Below are 19319 nucleotides of genomic sequence, written 5' to 3'. Positions count from 1 at the left end.
TACTGGGATGAACTGGGTTTTTATTGCCGGGGGGGTTCCAGTGTCACTTTTTGGGGGGGGGACACACGGGGGGGTTCCAGTGTCACTTTTTGGGGGGGGGGACACACGGGGGGGTTCCAGTGTCACACGCCGGGGTGGGGGAGGGGGGCACGGGGGGGGTGTCACAGCTTCAGTTTCACAGTTGGGGGGTCCCCGGGGGGGCTCAAGTTCTGTCGGGGGTCCCCAGGGGGGTCAGGGGGTCCCCGGGGGGGGTCCCGGGGGTCTCTCGGGGGTCCCCGGGGGTCGCAGCACTCCGGTCCCGCCGCAGCCGCCGCAGCTCAGCCCGGAGCTGCTGCTGCTCCTCGTGACCCTGTGCGGGACCCCCGAGACCCCCGTGAGACCCCCCGAGACCCCCCAGAGACCCTCAGAAACCCCCAGAGACCCCCAGAGACCCCCAGAGACCCCCAGAGACCCCCGTGAGACCCCCAGAGACCCCTGGGACCCCCGTCAGACCCCCAGAGACCCTCAGAGACCCCCGTCAGACCCCCAGAGACCCCCCAGAGACACCCGAGATCCCCGAGACCCCCGTCAGACCCCCGTGAGACCCCCGAGACCCCCGAGACCCCCGTCAGACCCCCAGAGACCCCCGGGACCCCCCCCAGTCCCTCCCAGTCCCCTCCCAGTCCCTCCCAGTCCCTCCCAGTTCCCCCCAGTCCCTCCCAGTCCCCCCCAGTCCCCCCCAGTCCCCTCCCAGTCCCCCCCAGTTGCCCCCCAGTTCCCTCCCAGTCCATCCCAGTCCCCCCCAGTCCCTCCCAGTCCCCTCCCAGTCCCTCCCAGTCCCTCCCAGTCCCTCCCAGTCCCCCCCAGTTGCCCCCCAGTTCCCTCCCAGTCCATCCCAGTCCCTCCCAGTTCCCCCCCAGTTCCCTCCCAGTTCCCTCCCAGTCCCTCCCAGTCCCTCCCAGTTCCCCCAGTTCACCTCCTGCAGCCGCCTCAGCGCCGCCTCGAGCTGCGCCACTTTCTCCGAGAGCCGCTGAGAGCTGCGGGGGGGGCGGGGTGGGACCCTCGTGGGGACCCCCCCCAAATCCCCCCAAATCCCCCCCAAATCCCCCCGGACCCCCCAAATCCCCCCGGACCCCCCAAAGCCCCCAAACCCCACCCAAATCCCCCCCCCCCAAATCCCCCCCAAATCCCCCCAATCCCGCCAAATCCCCCCAAAGCCCCCCCAAACCCCACCCAAATCCCCTCCACGCCCACCCAAATCCCCCCAAATCCCCCCAAATCCCTCCAAATCCCCCCAAATCCCCCAAACCCCACCCTAATACCCCCTAACCCCCCACCAAATCCTCCCCTAATCCCCCCAAATCCCCCCGTACCCCTCCTCGGGCGCTGCGGGGCTCGGGTCGGGCCGGGGGAGCTCCCGGAGCTGCTGCCCTGGGGGGGGGGGGGGGGAGAAATTTGGGGAGGGGGTCTCCAATTAGGGGGTTCCAGCACCCCCAAAATCCTTTAAATTCCTTTGATGCCCCCGTTCCTCCCCGATCAATCATCAAAATCCCCCCAAAATCCCCCCAAAATCCCCCCAAAATCCCACCCAAATCCCTCCCGACCCCCAAAATCCCCCCCAAATCCCACCCAAAACTCCCCCAGACCCCCACAAGCCCCTCACCCCCCCTGGGCGATGGACTCCAGGACCCCCAAATCCCCCCAAAACCCACCCAAATCCCCCCCAACCCCCCAAAAACTCCCCCAAATCCCTCCAAATCCCCCCCAACCCTCCCCCAAATCCCCCCTAATCCCCCCAAATCCCCCCAAACCACCCCCAAATCCCCCCCAAAATCCCCCCAAATCCCCCCCAAAATCCCCCAAACCCCCCCAAATCCCCCCCAAATCCCCCCAAACCCCACCCAAATCCCCCCTAAACCCCACCCAAAATCCCCCCCAAATCCCCCAAACCCCACCCAAATCCCCTAAACCCCACCCAAGCCCCCCCAAATCCCCCCAAAATCCCCCAAACCACCCCCAAATTCCCCCAAGCCCCCCCAAACCCCCCCAAAGCCCCCAAATCCCCCCAAACCCCACCCAAATCCCCCCAAATCACCCCAAAACCCACCCAAATACTCCAAACGACCCCCAAACCCCACCCAAATCCCCCCCAAATCCCCCCTCACCCCCTCACCCCCGCGGGCGATGGCCTCCAGCACCCCCCTGCAGGCCGTGGCCAGGCCGGAGATCCGCTCCCACTCCTCATCCTGGGGGTCCCCGAACCCCGAAAGGGCTGGGGGGGGAGGGGACAGCGCTGGGGGGGAGGGGACAGCGCTGGGGGGGAGGGGACAGCGCTGGGGGGGGCGGGTGACACCCCCGGGGGGGTTTGGGGACACCCAGAGGGGGTTTGGGGACACCCGGAGGGGGTTTGGGGACACCTCGAGGGGGTTTGGGGACACCTGGAGGGGGTTTGGGGACACCTGGAGGGGGTTTGGGGACACCCAGAGGGGGTTTGGGGACACCCAGAGGGGGTTTGGGGACATCCCGAGGGGGTTTGGGGACACTTGAAGGGGGTTTGGGGACACCCGGAGGGGGTTTGGGGACACCTGGAGGGGGTTTGGGGACACCCAGAGGGGGTTTGGGGACACCCGGAGGGGGTTTGGGGACACGGGGGTGACACGGGGGTGACACAGAGGTGACACGGAGGTGACACGGGTGACACGGGGGTGACACGGGGGGACACGGGGGTGACACGGGTGACACGGGGGGACACGGGGGGACACGGGGGTGACAGGGGGGTGACACGGGGGACACGGGTGACACGGGTGACACGGAGGTGACACGGGGGGGACACGGGGTGACACGGGTGACACGGGTGACACGGGGGGGACACGGGGGACACGGGGTGACACGGGGGACACGGGGGACACGGGGGTGACAGAGGTGACACGGGGGTGACACGGGGGACACGGGGGTGACACGGGGGTGACAGAGGTGACACGGGGGTGACACGGGTGACACGGGGACACTCACGGCTGCCCACGGAATGTCGCCGAGCGGGACCCGAGGCGGGGTCGGGATCCGGGGGGGGACCCTGGGGACAGCGGGGGGTCAGCGGGGACACCGGGGGGACATTGGGGGACACAGGGGGACACGGGGGGACACTTGGGGACACTTGGGGACATTTGGGGACACTTGGGGACACGGGGGACATGGGAGGGCGTTGGAGACACGGGGGGGGACACAAAGGGGAGATTGGGGGGACATTGGGGACACTTGGGGATTTGGGGGACACGGGGGGATTTGGGGGACACTTGGGGACACTTGGGGACATTTGGGGACACGAGGGGATTTGGGGGACACGGGGGGATTTGGGGGACATTGGGGACATTTGGGGACACTTGGGGACACTCGGGGACACTCGGGGACACTTGGGGACATTTGGGGGGGTCTCACCGTGTCCCCGGGCGGGGGGGGGCAGTGGAGTGGCAGCAGCAGGTCCGGAGTGGGGTCAGTCCGGGGGGACCTGGGACAGGGGGGGACAATTTTGGGGGTCACAGGGGGGATTTGGGGGGTTCCCCAGGAGATTTTTGGGGGTTCCAGGGGATATTTTGGGGTTCCAGGGGATATTTTGGGGTTCTCCAGGTGATATTTGGGGTTCCAGGGGCTATTTTGGGGTTCCAGGGGATATTTTGGGGTTCCCCAGGAGATTTTTGGGGTTCCGGGGGCTATTTTGGGGTTCCAGGGGATATTTTGGGGTTCCGGGGGATATTTTGGGGTTCCAGGGGATATTTTGGGGTTCCAGGGGATATTTTGGGGTTCCGGGGGATATTTTGGGGCTCCCCAGGGGATTTTGGGGTTCCGGGGGATATTTTGGGGTTCCGGGGGATATTTTGGGGTTCCCCAGGTGATTTTGGGGTTCCGGGGCTATTTCGGGGCTCCCCAGGGGATTTTGGGGTTCATGGGGATATTTTGGGGTTCAGGGGATATTTCGGGGTTCCCCAGGGGATTTTGGGGTTCCGGGGGATATTTCGAGGTTCCGGGGGATATTTTGGGGTTCCAGGTAATTTTGGGGTCCCAGGGGATATTTCGGGGTTCCGGGGGATATTTTGGGGGTCCCCAGGGGATTTTGGGGGGGGTCTCCGGGCTCACTCACGGTCTGGGGGTGCCCCCGCCGGGGGTTTTGGGGTCCGGGGGTCGGGGGGGGCTCGGTGGGGTTTTGGGGGGCTCCCCCGTGTCGCTGTCGCCCCCCGAGTCGCTGCTGCTGTCCCCGATGTCCCCCCCGGGGTGGGGGTCCCCAGGGTGGGGGTCCCCAGGGTGGGGGTCCCCAGGGTGGGGGTCCCCCCCCGAGCCCCGGCCCTGCTCCAGAGCGCGCGCGTACAGCTCCGAGAAGCTCCTGAGGGGGGAGGGCGCTCAGGTTGGGGGGCTCTGCCCCGTTTGGGGACCCCCAAATCCCCCAAATCCCCAAATCCCCCAAATCCCCCAAATCCCCCAAAGGCAGCGCCCCCAAACCCCCCAAAACCCCCAAATCCCCCCGGGAACCCCCAAATCTCCCAAATCCCCCAAATCCTCAAATCCCCCCAAAGACAGAGCCCCCATGGACCCCCGACCCCCCAAATCCCCCAAATCCCCCCAAATTTTCTCTAAATCCCCCCAAACCCCCCCAAATTCCCCCCAAACCCCTCCAGATCCCCCCAAATTCCCTCTAAATCCCCCCAAACCCCCCAAATTCCCTCTAAATCCCCCCAAATTCCCCCCCAAACTCCCCAAATTCCCCCCCAGACTCCCCAATTTCCCTCTAAATCCCCCCCAAATTCCCCTCCAAACCCCTGTAGAGACCCCAAATTCCCCCCCAGACCCCCTAAATTCCCCCCAACCCCCCCCAGACCCCCTAAATTCCCCCCCAGACTCCCCAAATTCCCCCCCAGACCCCCCAAATTCCGCCCCAAACCCCCCAAATCCCCCCAGACCCCCCAAATTCCCCCCAAACCCCCGAAATTCCCCCCCAGACCCCCCCAGACCCCCCAAATTCCCTCTAAGTCCCCTCCAAATCCCCTAAATCCCCCCAAATCCCCCAAATTCCCCCCAAACCCCCCAAATTCCCTCTAAATCCCCCCCAAATTCCCCCCAAACCCCTCAAATTTCCCCCCAAATCCCCCCCAGACTCCCCAAATCCCCTCCAGACCCCCCCAGACCGCCCAAATTCCCTCTAAATCCCCCCCAAACCCCCCAAATTCCCTCTAAATCCCCCCCCAGACCCCCCAAATCCCCCCAGACTCCCCAAATCCCCCCCAAACCCCCCAAAATTCCCTCTAAATCCCCCAAACCCCCCAGACCCCCCGCCCTCCCCCGCCCCTACCGGCGGGGCCGGCCGTCCCTCTCGGGGGGCAGCAGGGTCAGGGGTCCCGCGGGGCTCCGCAGCAGCGCCCGCAGCGCTCGGGGGTCCCCGCGGGGCAGGGGGCGGCGGCCGAGCCGCAGCAGCCGCGCCCCCCGGCGCAGCCCCGCGGTCTCCGCGAACGAGAAGCGGCTCACGGCCGTCACCACCCCCGAGGGGTCCACGCGGAACCCGCGGCGACCCCCGGCCCCACGCGGCACAGAGAGCTCCTGCGCCTCGCAGCCGCGGGTCACGGCCTGGGGGGAGAGGGGAGACCCCATAGAGACCCCCGGGTGAGGGGGGAGACCCCCATAGAGACACCCAGAGAGACCCCCATAGACCCCATAGAGACCCCCATAGAGACCCCCGGGGGGAACCCCATAGAGACCCCCGGGTCAGAGGTGAGACCCCCCCAGAGACCCCCATAGAGACCCCCAGAGACCCCCCCAGAGACCCCCACGGAGACCCCCACAGAGACCCCCATAGAGACCCCCAAGGAGACCCCCATAGAGACCCCCAGGGAGACCCCCATAGAGACCCCCAGAGCCCCCCGGGTCACGGGTGAGGGGGGCAGAGACCCCCAGGGGGAACCCCCATAGAGACCCTCACGGAGACCCCCATAGAGACCCCCAGGGGGAACCCCATAGAGACCCCCATAGAGACCCCCAGAGACCCCATAGAGACCCCCATAGACACCCCCAGAGACCCCATAGAGACCCCCATAGAGACCCCCAGAGCCCCTCATAGAGACCCCCATAGAGACCCCCATAGAGACACCCAGAGACCCCCATAGAGACCCCCAGAGTCCCCATAGAGACCCCCGGGGGGAACCCCATAGAGACCCCCATAGAGACCCCCAGAGATCCCCATAGAGACCCCCAGAGCCCCCCGGGTCAGGGGGAGGGGGGAGAGACCCCCAGGGGGAACCCCCATAGAGACCCCCAGGGGGAACCCCAGGGAGACCCCCATAGAGACCCCCCAGAGACCCCCATAGAGACCCCCGGGCGGAACCCCCATAGAGACCCCCAGAGCCCCCCAGAGCCCCCCGGGCCAAGGGTGAGGGGGGAACCCCACGGAGACCCCCATAGAGACCCCCGGCTCAGGGGGGAGGGGAGACCCCCGCGGGGAACCCCCATAGAGACCCCCATAGAGACCCCCAGGGGGAACCCCCACGGAGACCCCCATAGAGACGCCCAGAGCCCCCCATAGAGACCCCCGGGTCAGGGGTGAGGGGGGAGAGACCCCCGCGGGGAACCCCACGGAGACCCCCAGGGGAGACCCCCGGGGGAAACCCCATAGAGACCCCCAGAGACCCCCAGAGCCCCCCATAGAGACCCCCAGGGGAAACCCCATAGAGACCCCCAGAGACCCCCATAGAGACCCCCAGAGACCCCCATAGAGACCCCCAGAGCCCCCCGGGTCAGGGGTGAGGGGGGGAGAGACCCCCATGGAGACCCCCCCAAAGTCACGGGTCAGGGACACCCAGAGACCCCCATGGAGACACCCCCAAAACCCCCTAAAATCCCCCCAAATCCCCCCCAAATCCCCCCAAATCCCCCCCAGTTCCCCCCCAGTCCCTCCCAGTCCCTCCCAGTCCCTCCCAGTTCCCCCCAGTCCCTCCCAGTCCCTCCCAGTCCCCCCCAATCCCCTCCCAGTCCCCCCCAATCCCCTCCCAGTCCCCCCCAGTCCATCCCAGTCCATTCCCAGTCCCTCCCAGTCCCCCCCAGTTCCCTCCCAGTCCCTCCCAGTCCCTCCCAGTCCCCCCAGCTCCCCAGTTCTCACCTGCAGCCTGCTCACCACGCGCGGGGCTGTCCCCCGTGGGAGCCTCAGCGCGATCCACTCTCCCTCCCCGTGGAAAATCTCGAGGCGCCCCTCGGAGAAGCTCCAGCCGAGCACGTCCCGACACGCGCAGCTGAACAGGGTCCGCCCACCCGCGAGGGGTCCCGCGTGGGTCTGGGGGCTCCCCTCGGACCCCTCCGCTGCACTTTGGGGGTGTCCCACCCCCCCATCCGCAACCCCCACGCGTGGGGGAGCCGCGACCACCACGATTCGCTCCGCGGCCACCCCGAGCAGACACGGCAGGTCGGGACCACCCCACTCGTGACCACCCCACTCGTGACCCCCATCAAGACCCCCACACTCAACCCGCGCCCCCCACACCACCGCCCCCGCCACCACCGCCCCCCCGGGCGGGGGGACCCCCGAGGCGGAGCCCCCGCGGAGCAGCGCCCCGAGCGTGGGGAGCCCACGCGGGGTCGCGGGGGGCGCGGGTCCCGCGGGGTGGGCGCGGAGCAGCTCGCGCAGGGACAGGCGGCGGGTCCGGGCCGCCATGGCCCCCAGGCGCCCCCCCCGCGCCGCCGCGTTCTCGCCGTTGATGGCCGCGGCCAGCAGGAAGGGGCGCAGCCCGGAGCCCCCCAAAAATCGGGGACCCCCCGGCACGGCCGGCCCGAAGCGCGGGGTGTCCTCCGGCCGCACCACGGCCACGCTGCGGGGGGAAAAAATGGGGGTCAGGGACCCCCGAAATGGGGGGGGAGCATGGGGAGCAGCAGAGAGACCCCCACAGGATGGGGGGACCCCCAGGAATGAGGGGACCCCCCGGAATGATGAGACCCCCCCCAGGATTGGGGGGACCCCCCAGGAATGCTGAGACCCCCCCCCAGGATTGGGGGGACCCCCCCAGGAATGCTGAGACACCCCGGGATTGAGGGGACCCCACCCCAGGATTGAGGGGACCCCCCATAAATGCTGAGACCCCCCCCAGGGTTGGGGGGACCCCCAGGGTTGGGGGGACCCCCCAGGATTGAGGAGACCCCCCCCAGGAATGCTGAGACCCCCCCCAGGGTTGGAGGGACCCCCCCCAGGGTTGAGGGACCCCCCGGAATGCTGAGACACCCCCCAGGGTTGGGGGGACCCCCAGGGTTGGGGGGACCCTCACAGGGACCCCCAGAACCCCTCGTGTCACCCCCCACCCCTGTCTGAGCCCCCCGGGGACCCCCGGGACCCCTCGTGTCATCCCCCCACCCCTGTCTGAGCCCCCCGGGGACCCCCGGGACCCCTCGTGTGAGCCCCCCACCCCTATTTGGGAACCCCAGAACCCCTCGTGTCACCCCCCACCCCTATTTGAGACCCCCAGGGACCCTCATGTCACCCCCCCACCCCTGTCCGAGCCCCCCAGGACCCCCGGGACCCCTCGTGTCACGCCCCACCCCTGTCTGAGCCCCCCGGGGACCCCCAGAGACCCCCAGAACCCCTCGTGTGAGCCCCCTCACCCCTGTTTGGGACCCCCGGGACCCCCGGGCCCCCCCCGGTACCTGTATTTGGTGCGGGGGGTGCAGGGCTGGTGCGCCCGCACCACGATGAAGACGTGCTGGAAGTGGCTGCGCAGGGCGCGGGGGGAGAAGGGCCGCGCCCCCGGCTCCTGGAACACGATGGTCACGATGTCATTGCCGATGTGGCGCTTCCGCAGCAGCTGCGGGCACAGGGACCCCCAAAAATGTCACAGGGGGGGGGGGACAGGGGGGGCAGGGACCCCCAAAATATCATGGGGGGGGGGCAGGGACCCCCAAAATGTCATGGGGGGTGCAGGGACACCCAAAATGTCATGGGGGGGGACAGGGGGGACAGGGGACCCCCAAAGTGTCATGGGGGGGGGCAGGGACCCCCAAAGTGTCACAGGGGGGGCAGGGACCCCCAAAAATGTCATAGAGGGGTCAGAGCCCCCCAAAATGTCATGGGGGGGGGGACAGGGGGGGCAGGGACCCCCAAAATGTCACAGGGGGGGCAGGGGACCCCCAAAAATGTCACAGGGGGGGCAGGGACCCCCAAAATGTCATGGGGGGGCCAGAGACCCCCAAATTGTCACAGGGGGGGCAGGGACCCCCAAAATGTCATGGGGGGGCACAGAGGGGGGTCAGAGCCCCCCAAAATGTCATGGGGGGGGCAGGGACCCCCAAAAATGTCACAGGGGGGGGCAGGGACCCCCAAAGTGTCATGGGGGGGGACAGGGGGGGCAGGGACCCCCAAAATGTCATGGGGGATTCTCCAGAGGGGGGTCAGAGCCCCCAAAATGTCATAGAGGGGTCAGAGACCCCAAAAATGTCATGGCGGGTTCAGAGGGGGTCCAGAGCCCCCAAAAATGTCATGGGGGGGTCAGAGGGGTCAGAGCCCCCAAATTGGCACAGGGGGGTCTCCAGAGGGGGATCAGAGCCCCCCAAATTGGCCGGGAGGGGGTCCAGAGCCCCCCAAAATGTCATGGGGGGGTTCAGAGGGGTCAGAGCCCCCAAAATGTCATGGGGGGGGTCAGAGCCCCCCAAAATGTCATAGAGGGGTCAGAGCCCCCCAAAAATGTCATGGGGGGGGGACAGAGACCCCCAAAATGTCATGGGGGGGGTCAGAGCCCCCCAAAAATGTCATAGAGGGGGGTCAGAGCCCCCCAAAATGTCATGGGGGGGTCAGAGCCCCCCAGAAATGTCATAGAGGGGGTCAGAGACCCCCAAAATGTCATGGGGGGTTCAGAGGGGGTTCAGAGCCCCCCAAAAATGTCATATAGGGGTCAGAGCCCCCCAAAAGGTCATGGGGGGGGACAGAGGGGTCAGAGCCCCCCAAAAATGTCATGGGGGGATCAGAGCCCCCCAAAATGTCATGGGGGGTGTTCAGAGGGGGTTCAGAGCCCCCAGAATTGGCCGGGAGGGGGTCCAGAGCCCCCAAAAATTTCAAGGGGGGGTTCAGAGGGGGTTCAGAGCCCCCCAAATTGTCACAGGGGGGTCTCCAGAGGGGGTTCAGAGCCCCCAGAATTGGCCGGGAGGGGGTCCAGAGCCCCAAAACTGTACTGGAGGGGTTCAGAGGGGGATCAGAGCCCCCCAAACAATCACGGGGGGGTTTCTCCAGAGGGACCCCCAACTCCCACGACCTCCCTGAGCTCCTGCGGGGGGTGAAGGGCAGCACTGGGGGGACCCCAAATCCCCCCCCCGGGACCCCCCAAATCCCCCCCCGGTACCTGCTGGGGGTTGCGGGGGGTGAAGGGCAGCACTGGGGGGACCCCAAATCCCCCCCCAGGGACCCCAAATCCCCCCCGGGACCCCCCAAATCCCCCCGGTACCTGCTGGGGGTTGCGGGGGGTGAAGGGCAGCACTGGGGGGACCCCAAATCCCCCCCGGGACCCCCCAAATCCCCCCCGGTACCTGCTGGGGGTTGCGGGGGGTGAAGGGCAGCATGGTGCTGACGTGGAACATCACCTCGTGCCCGTGGTACGTGGCGTACAGCGAGTGCGTGCCCGTGGAGTCGGCTGGGGGGGCACGGGTGAGCCCCCCACCCAACGGGGACCCCCCCCACCCAACGGGGACCCCCTTCCCCCGCCATGGGCCTGTGTCCCTCTGTCCCCCCATGTCCCCGTGTCCCCCCCATGATGTCCCGGTGTCCCGATGTCCCGGTATCCCCCGGTGTCTCCGTGTCCCCCCCATGTCCCGTCCATGCCGCCCATGTCCTTGTGTCTCCCCATGTCCCGGTATCCCCCCATGTCCTGGTGTCCCCCCATGTCCCGGTGTCCCGCTGCCCCCCCGGTGCCCCCCCATGCCCCGTTGCCCCCCATGGCCCGCTGCCCCCGGTGTCCCGGTATCCCCCGTTGTCCCGTTGCCCCGTTGCCCCCCGGTGTCCCGGTATCCCCTGGTGTCCTGGTATCCCCCGGTGTCCCGCTGCCCCCCGCTGCCCCCCATGCCCCGTTGCCCCATGTCCCGGTGTCCCGTTGCCCCCCATGCCCCGCTGCCCCCCGCTGTCCCGGTGTCCCGGTGCCCCCCGTTGCCCCGTTGCCCCGTTGCCCCCCGTTGCCCCGCTGTCCCGGTGTCCCGGTGCTCACTGCGGGTGTCCAGCTGGGCCCGGTAGCCGCCGAAGCCGCGCAGGCGGACGCGGGTCCCGAGCAGCGCCAGGAACTGCTCGAAGGCGGGTCCGGCCCGTTCGTTGTTGTACATCTCCTCCTCGGAGCCCTGCCCGGCGCGGCAGTACAGCACCCCCACCTTCCGCTGCCGGCTCACCTGGGGGCAATCCCATTGATCCCATTGATCCACTGATCCTATCGATCCCATCGATCCCATCCCATCCCATCGATCCCACTGATCCCATTGATCCCATTGATCCCACTGATCCCAGAGCCCTGCCCGGCGCGGCAGTACAGCACCCCCACCTTGCGCTGCCGGCTCACCTGGGGGGTGTCCCATCGATCCCATTGGTCCTATTGATCCCACTGATCCCATTGATCCTATCGATCCCATTGATCCCATTGATCCCATTGATCCCACTGATCCCATCGATCCCATTGATCCCATCGATCCCACTGATCCCACTGATCCCATCGATCCCATTGATCCCATCGATCCCATTGATCCCATTGATCCCATTGATCCCATCGATCCCATCGATCCCAGAGCCCTGCCCGGCGCGGCAGTACAGGACCCCCACCTTGCGCTGCCGGCTCACCTGGGGGGTGTCCCATTGATCCCATTGATCCTATTGATCCCATTGATCCCATCCCATCCCATTGATCCATTGATCCCACTGATCCCATTGATCCCATCCCATCCCATTGATCCCATTGATCCCGGGATCCCATCGATCCCAGTGATCCCATTGATCCATTGATCCATTGATCCCATTGATCCCATTGATCCCATCCCATCCCATTGATCACACTGATCCCATCGATCCCATTGATCCCATTGATCCCATTGATCCCATCGATCCCATTGATCCCAGAGCCCTGCCCGGCGCGGCAGTACAGGACCCCCACCTTGCGCTGCCGGCTCACCTGGGGGGGTCCCATCGATCCCATTGATCCCATGGATCCCATCGATCCCATTGATCCCATCCCATCCCATCGATCCCATTGATCCCATGGATCCCATCGATCCCATTGATCCCATCGATCCCATTGATCCCATCGATCCCATTGATCCCATCAATCTCAGAGCCCTGCCCGGCGCGGCAGTACAGGACCCCCACCTTCCGCTGCCGGCTCACCTGGGGGGCCGTCCCATTGATCCCATTGATCCCATGGATCCCAGGATCCCGGCCAGGGTCCCATTGATCCCATGGATCCCATGGATCCCATGGATCCCATTGATCCCATTGATCCCATTGATCTCGGGATCCCAGCCCAGGCCAGCCCATTGATCCCACTGATCCCGGGATCCCGGCCCGGCCCATGGATCCCGGTATTCTATCCCATCCCATCCCACTGATCCCATCGATCCCGGGATCCCGGCCCGGCCCACTGATCCCATCGATCCCGGGATCCCGGCCAGGGTCCCATGGATCCCATGGATCCCATGGATCTCATTGATCCCATGGATCCCATTGATCCCATTGATCCTGGGATCCCAGTACTCCGGCCCGGCCCGGCACATGGATCCCATGGATCCCATTGATCCCACTGATCCCATTGATCCCGGGATCCCGGCACTCCAGCCCATCCCAGCCCACTGATCCCATTGATCCCATTACCCTGGTATTCCATCTCATCCCATCCCACTGATCCCGGTATTCTATCCCATCCCATCCCATTGATCCCATTATCCTGGTACTCCATCCCATCCCATGGATCCCATGGATCTCATTTCCATCCCAATCCCATTTCTGTCCCATCCCATTCCCATCCCATCCCATCCCAATCCCATCCTAATCCCATTTCCATTCCCATTTCCATTTCCATTTCCATTCCCATTCCCATCCCATTCCCATCCCATCCCATCCCAATCCCATTCCCATCCCATCCCATCCCATCCCATCCCATCCCATCCCATCCCATCCCATCCCATCCCATCCCATCCCATCCCATCCCATCCCAATCCCATTTCCATTTCCATTTCCATCCCATTTCCATTTCCATTTCCATTTCCATTTCCATTCCCATCCCATCCCAATCCCATTTCCATTTCCATTCCCATCCCATCCCAATCCCATTTCCATTTCCATTTCCATTCCCATCCCAATCTCAATCCCAATCCCATTTCCATTTCCATTCCCATTTCCATTTCCATTCCCATCCCAATCTCAATCCCAATCCCATTTCCATTTCCATTTCCATTTCCATTCCCATTTCCATTTCCATTTCCATTCCCATCCCATCCCATCCCAATCCCATTTCCATCCCATCCCATCCCATCTCAATCCCATTTCCATTTCCATTTCCATTTCCATTTCCATTTCCATTTCCATTTCCATTTCCATTTCCATTTCCATTTCCATCCCAATCCCAATCCCATTTCCATTTCCATTTCCATTTCCATTTCCATTCCCATCCCAATCCCAATCCCATTCCCATCCCATCCCCATTCCCATTCCCACCCCCCCCCCCCGTCCCGCTCACCCCCTGCTCGTCCAGCCGCAGGAGGGAGTCCTGCACGGAGGGGTGGGGGGCGAGGCGCAGCCCCCCGAGCTCCAGCCCGGGCAGGAGCAGCTCCAGCAGCTTGCGGGGGGGCGCGGCCCGCGGCCCGGGGGGGCGGCAGCCGGGGGGCAGCGCCTCCTCCAGCACCGACCCCCGCAGCGCCCGCAGCTGGGGAGGGGCACCCATGGGACCCCCGCACCCTCCGCACCCTCCGCGGGGCCGGGGGGGGTCCCAAGGGGGCTTTTTGCTGAGTTCGCAATTTCTCCTGAACCCCCCCAGCCCCGCCGAGCCCTGAGGTTCCCCCCTCCACTGCCGGGACCCCCAACCCGCTGATTGCCCCCCCCCCAAGGTATCTGCCCCCCCCTCAGGTTCCAGCCCCTCCCCCAGGTTCCTGCCCCCCCACTCAGGTTCCTTCCCCCCCCCCCCGGTTCCTGCCCCTCCCCCAAGGTTTCTGCCCCCCCCCCCCCAGGTCCCTGCCCCCCACCCCAGGTTTCTGCCCCCTCCCAGGTTCCAGCCCCCCCCCTCAAGTTCCAGCCCCCCACCTCAGATTCCTGCCCCCCTCCCCCAAGGTTCCTGCCCCCCCCAGGTTCCTGCCCCCCCCCGAGGTTTTCCCCCCTCCCAGCCCCCAGCCCCCCACCCCGAGGTTCCATCCCCCCTAGTCCCAGCCCCCCCCAGCCCCCCCAGCCCCCCCCAGCCCCCCCAGCCCCCAGCCCCCCCAGCCCCCACCTGGCAGGTCCGCAGGATGATCCTGTGCAGCACCTGCGGCCGCGGCCCGTCCTTCTCCTCCCGCCGCAGGGACACGGCCACGGGCCCCAGCCGGGGGTCCTCGCCCAGCAGGTTGTGGTGCTCTGGGGGTTGGGGGGGGGGGTCGGCATCCCCACAGCCCCCCCGGACCCCTCCCCACACCCCCGACAGCCCCCCCGGACCCCTCCCCACACCCCCGACAGCCCCCCCAGACCCCTCCCCAAACCCCCGACAGCCCCCCCAGACCCCTCCCCAAACCCCCGACATTGATCCCGGCTTGTCCCGTCCCATGGATCCCATGGATCCCATTGATCCCACAGATCCCAGACCCTCCCGGCTCTGCGAGGCTCAGGAGCAGTCGGGACCCCCACACCCCCCCCAAACGCCCCCTCCCCACTGCCCCTCGGGGTATCAGCCGCGTGCCCCCCCCCCGCGCCCCCCGACCCCTATTTCCCCCCCCAACTCACCTTTCCCATAGAAGTACTTGCGGTAGTAGTCGGCGCCCTCGTCGCTGTGCTCGATGGGGTACGGGGGTCGCGCCCCCGCCGGGGGCTCCTCCAGCACCGCCACCGCCGCGTTCGGGAGCTGCCCCGGCCCGGGGGGGCCCCGGGGGGACCCCGGTTCCCGCTCCCCGCCGGTGTCGCAGCAGAAGCGGGGACAGCTCAGCACCAGCGCCTCGGGCTCGGGGGCGCCGCGGGGGGACCCGGGGGGCTCCTCGGGCTCCAGGTGAGCGGCCGAAGCCCCCGAGATCAGCCCGGGGGGGCCCGGGGGCGGCTCGCTGGGATCGAACAGGATGCTCTGAACGTCGTAATGGGCGAGGAGGGGGCTCCAGGGAGGCCGCGGGAAGAAGTCGGGGTCCCCCCCGCCCGCCGCCAGCCCCAGCAGCAGCAGAGGGTCGCGGAATCGGGGGGACGTGGGGCTGCCCCCCCCCCCCCGCCGCCTCCTCGTGGCTTTGGGTGCGGCTCCGTGGGGACCCCCCCGCCGGGGACCCCTCCCCATCCTCCGGGGGTCTCCCCGGGGCCGCCTCGCTGCTGCTGCGCTGCCGGGGGGGGGCGGCTCCCCCCGGGGAGGGGGGCGGGGAGGGGACCCCCACAGCCGCGGGGGGGGCGGCGGAGGGGGGCGGCCGGGACAAGGGGCTCCGCATTTTGCGGAGGAAGAGGTCATCGGACTGCATGGCCCCCCCCAAAAAAAAAAAAACCCCGAAAATCCCTAAGACCCCTCAATCACTCCCCGAGACCCCCAAGGGACCCTGTGAGACCCTTCTGGACCCCCAGGGACTCCCCAGGACCCCTCCCGGATCCTCAGGGTCCCCCCCGGGGGTCTCCGCCCCCCCGGCCCCCCCCCCTCCCCCCCGATTGTAGCGGGGATCCCTCAGGCAGAGATTTATCAATGGGAACGTGGGAACGGGCCCCGCGCCCTGATTGGCTGCCGGCGAATTCCCGCCTGCGGGAGGCCCCGCCCCTTTTCCCACGCGCCCCTCCAATGGGGGGACCGGGGGGGCTCCGGCCGCTGGGCTGGGGGCGCCGCTGACACCTGGGGAGGGACACGGGGGTCGGGGGGGGCTCCTCACCCCTTCTCCGCGCCCCCCCCTCCATCCCCACACACCCCCAGACCCCCTCCCCACTGCCCGCACCCCAAAACGCTGCTGGGGGGGTTGGGGGGCGGCAGAATTCGGGGTGCTGGGACCCCCCCCCCGCCCCCCGGACACGCGGCTCCCCCCTCGGCCTGTCCCCATCTGCCCCCAGCTGCCCCCGGGGGTCTCTGGGGGGCTCTGGGGGGTCCGGGGGGGGGTCCAGGGGGCAGCGGTGGTCCCGGGGGATGTTTGGGGGGGCGCGGGGGATGTTTGGGGGGGCCCGGACGCGCCGCCGCCGGCGGTTTCCTGCCATGCAGGAAGTGTCGGCAGCCGCCGGCCCCCAAAATGCTGCCCCCCAAGAGCTCCCCACCCCCCCCGCACTGACCCCCACCACCCGGGGGTCCCCTCAGCCCCAGAGACCCCCCCAAATCCCCCCACCCCGCCGGACCCCGCCCCTGACCTTGTCCCCGCCGTGAACTCGGGCGTCCGGCCCCCCCCAACTTCCCTTCTCCGGCTCCGGACCCCGCCCGGCCCCCCCCAAAAGGAAGCGGCGTCCCCTCCCCCCCCCCCCAAAATCCCCCCAACCCCCCTGCACCCCCCCAGCCCCCTCCCCACCTCCGGGCACCCCCTTAATGCGGGCGGGGGACGCAGGATGGGTGACCCCCCCCCCCTTAGGTACAGGTGGCTCGGGGGGGGCAGGAATTGGGGGAGGGGGGCAGGAATTGGGGTGGGGGGCGAGAATTGGGGTGGGGGGTGGGGGGGCACCCGCAGGTCCCCAAATCTCCCGGGACCCCCCCCCAATAAAAAGCGGCGGCCCTGGGGAAAGGCCATGAGGGTCATTGGGGGGGGGGTCAGGGGGGTTCACCGGGGGGGTGGGGACACGATTTTGGGGCTGGGGGGACACGAGACCCTCGAGTAACGCCCCCCACCCCCGGGGGGGTGAGACCCTTCCCCTGGGACCCCCCCCATACACCCCCCTCCCCTCCCCCCCCCAGTTTTACCTATCCTGTCCCTGTCCCCGTCCTGGGGGGGTCTGGGGGGTGCGACCCCCACCCGGGGGTCCCGGGGGTCCCGGGGGTCCGTGGGGGGGGTCGCAGCCGTGCCGGACCCCCCGTTCCGAGCGGCGGCGGCGGCTCCGGTGGCCGCGCCCCCCCCGCCCCCCCCGCCCCCGCCCTTCCCTCTGCCGCTTCCTCCCGGTGCGGGGGGGGGAAACGGCCCCGGGACCCCCAAACGGCCCCGGGACCCCCAAACGGCCCCGGGACCCCCAAACGGCCCCGGGACCCCCAAACGGCCCCGGGACCCCCAAACGGCTCCGGGACCCCCAAACGGCCCCGGGACCCCAAAACGGCCCCGGGACCCCGAAACGGCCCCGGGACCCCAAACGGCCCCGGGACCCCCAAACGGCCCCGGGACCCCAAAACGGCCCCGGGACCCCGAAACGGCCCCGGGACCCCCAAACGGCCCCGCGCCCCCTCCTCATTTCGGGGCTCAGGGGTTTGGGGGACCCCCCCCCACCCCCATCCCGCGCTCTGAGCGTGGCGGGAAAACCAAAAAAAAAAAAAAAATTAAAATAAAAGACACCAAAAGAGCCGAGTTTGGAACCGTTAGGGGCGTTATTTATTTATTTATTAAGTTATTAATTTATTAATTTCTCTTTATCGCCGCCCACACCCACGGAGCTGCCCCAGAAACGGCCGAACCCCATCAGAGAGGGGGGGGTCACCCCAATTGTCACCGTGGGGGTGACAGAGCCCCCCAAAACCCCCCCCCGGATTTAGGGCAGCGCCCCCCGCCCCAGGGACCCCCCGGGACCCCCCCGGGACCCCCCCAGGGCCGACCCCTCCTCAGTTCGGGGGCAGCAGCCCCCCCCCACCCCCCCATGTGGAGCTGGAGCCCCCCAAAATATCCCAGTGACCCCCCCCACTATGGGGCTGGACCCCCTCCCCCCATTTTGGGGTCTCCCGGGGGGGGGGTCTCACCTGCCTCACCCTCAGAGACCCCCCAAATCCTCCCCGGCTTCAAGGGGGGGCTGCGGGGGGGTGGGGGTGTGGGGACCCCCACCCATGGGAGTCCCGGGTTTGGGGGGTCCCAAGGCCCGGGTTTGGGGGGGTCCCAAGGCCCGGATTTGGGGGGTCCCAAGGCCCGGGTTTGGGGGTCCCAAGGCCCGGGTTTGGGGGTCCCAAGGCCCGGGTTTGGGGGTCCCAAGGGCCGGGTTTGGGGGTCCCAAGGGCCGGGTTTGGGGGGGGTCCCAAGGCCCGGGTTTGGGGGTCCCAAGACCCCGGTTTGGGGGTCCCAAGGCCCGGGTTTGGGGGTCCCAAGGCCCGGATTTGGGGGGGGCTCCCAAGGCCCGGGTTTGGGGGTCCCAAGGGCCGGGTTTGGGGGGGGTCTCAAGGCCCGGGTTTGGGGGGGTCCCAAGGCCCGGGTTTGGGGGGTCCCAAGGCCCGGATTTGGGGGGGGTCTCAAGGCCCAGGTTTGGGGGGGGGTCCCAAGGCCTGGATTTGGGGGTCCCAAGGCCCGGGTTTGGGGGTCCCAAGGCCCGGGTTTGGGGGGTCCCAAGGCCCGGGTTTGGGGGTCCCAAGGCCTGGGTTTGGGGGGTCCCAAGGCCTGGGTTTGGGGGGTCCCAAGGCCCGGGTTTGGGGGTCCCAAGGCACAGGTCAATCAGCCGCCATACTGCGGTTATGGGGTTTTTATGGGGTCAGTTTATGGGGTTTGGGATCAGGGACATGGGGCACAGCAGTTATGGGGTCAGGGACTGCAGTTATGGGGTCAGGGACATGGGGCACAGCAGTTATGAGGTCAGGGATATGGGGCACAGCAGTTATGGGGTCAGGGACATGGGGCACAGCAGTTATGGGGTCAGGGATTGCAGTTATGGGGTCAGGGACATGGGGCACAGCAGTTATGGGGTCAGGGATTGCAGTTATGGGGTCAGGGACATGGGGCACAGCAGTTATGGGGTCAGGGATTGCAGTTATGGGGTCAGAGACATGGGGCACAGCAGTTATGGGGTCAGGGACTGCAGTTATGGGGTCAGGGACATGGGGCACAGCAGTTATGGGGTCAGGGACTGCAGTTATGGGGTCAGGATTGCAGTTATGGGGTCAGGGACATGGGGCACAGCAGTTATGGGGTCAGGGACTGCAGTTATGGGGTCAGGGATTGCAGTTATGGGGTCAGGGACATGGGGCACAGCAGTTATGGGGTCAGGGACTGCAGTTATGGGGTCAGGGATTGCAGTTATGGGGTCAGGGACATGCGGCACAGCAGTTATGGGGTCAGGGATTGCAGTTATGGGG

General features: G+C 67.4%; 1 protein-coding gene across 1 annotated transcript; it reads right to left on the bottom strand.

The window, feature by feature from the left end:
* SIPA1 (signal-induced proliferation-associated 1) lies at positions 1-17171 on the bottom strand. Its single transcript, XM_072920215.1, has 16 exons — positions 17025-17171; positions 14918-15983; positions 14433-14554; positions 13689-13874; positions 11184-11358; positions 10513-10616; positions 8644-8801; positions 7115-7817; positions 5318-5589; positions 4115-4354; positions 3415-3484; positions 2992-3052; positions 2153-2272; positions 1353-1410; positions 956-1016; positions 1-349 (listed from the first exon to the last, which is right to left on the bottom strand). Exons 2-16 carry the CDS (start codon positions 15612-15614, stop codon positions 203-205), a joined length of 3174 nt encoding a protein of 1057 aa, XP_072776316.1. The 5' UTR covers positions 15615-15983; positions 17025-17171; the 3' UTR covers positions 1-202.
* Positions 17172-19319: the final 2148 nt, after the last annotated feature.

This window comes from Taeniopygia guttata, chromosome 31 (genome assembly GCF_048771995.1).
Source record: "Taeniopygia guttata chromosome 31, bTaeGut7.mat, whole genome shotgun sequence".
Classification (NCBI taxonomy): domain Eukaryota; kingdom Metazoa; phylum Chordata; class Aves; order Passeriformes; family Estrildidae; genus Taeniopygia; species Taeniopygia guttata.
The sequence above is the reverse complement of the archived record's forward strand: the minus strand, read 5'-3'. Positions and strand labels throughout refer to the sequence as shown.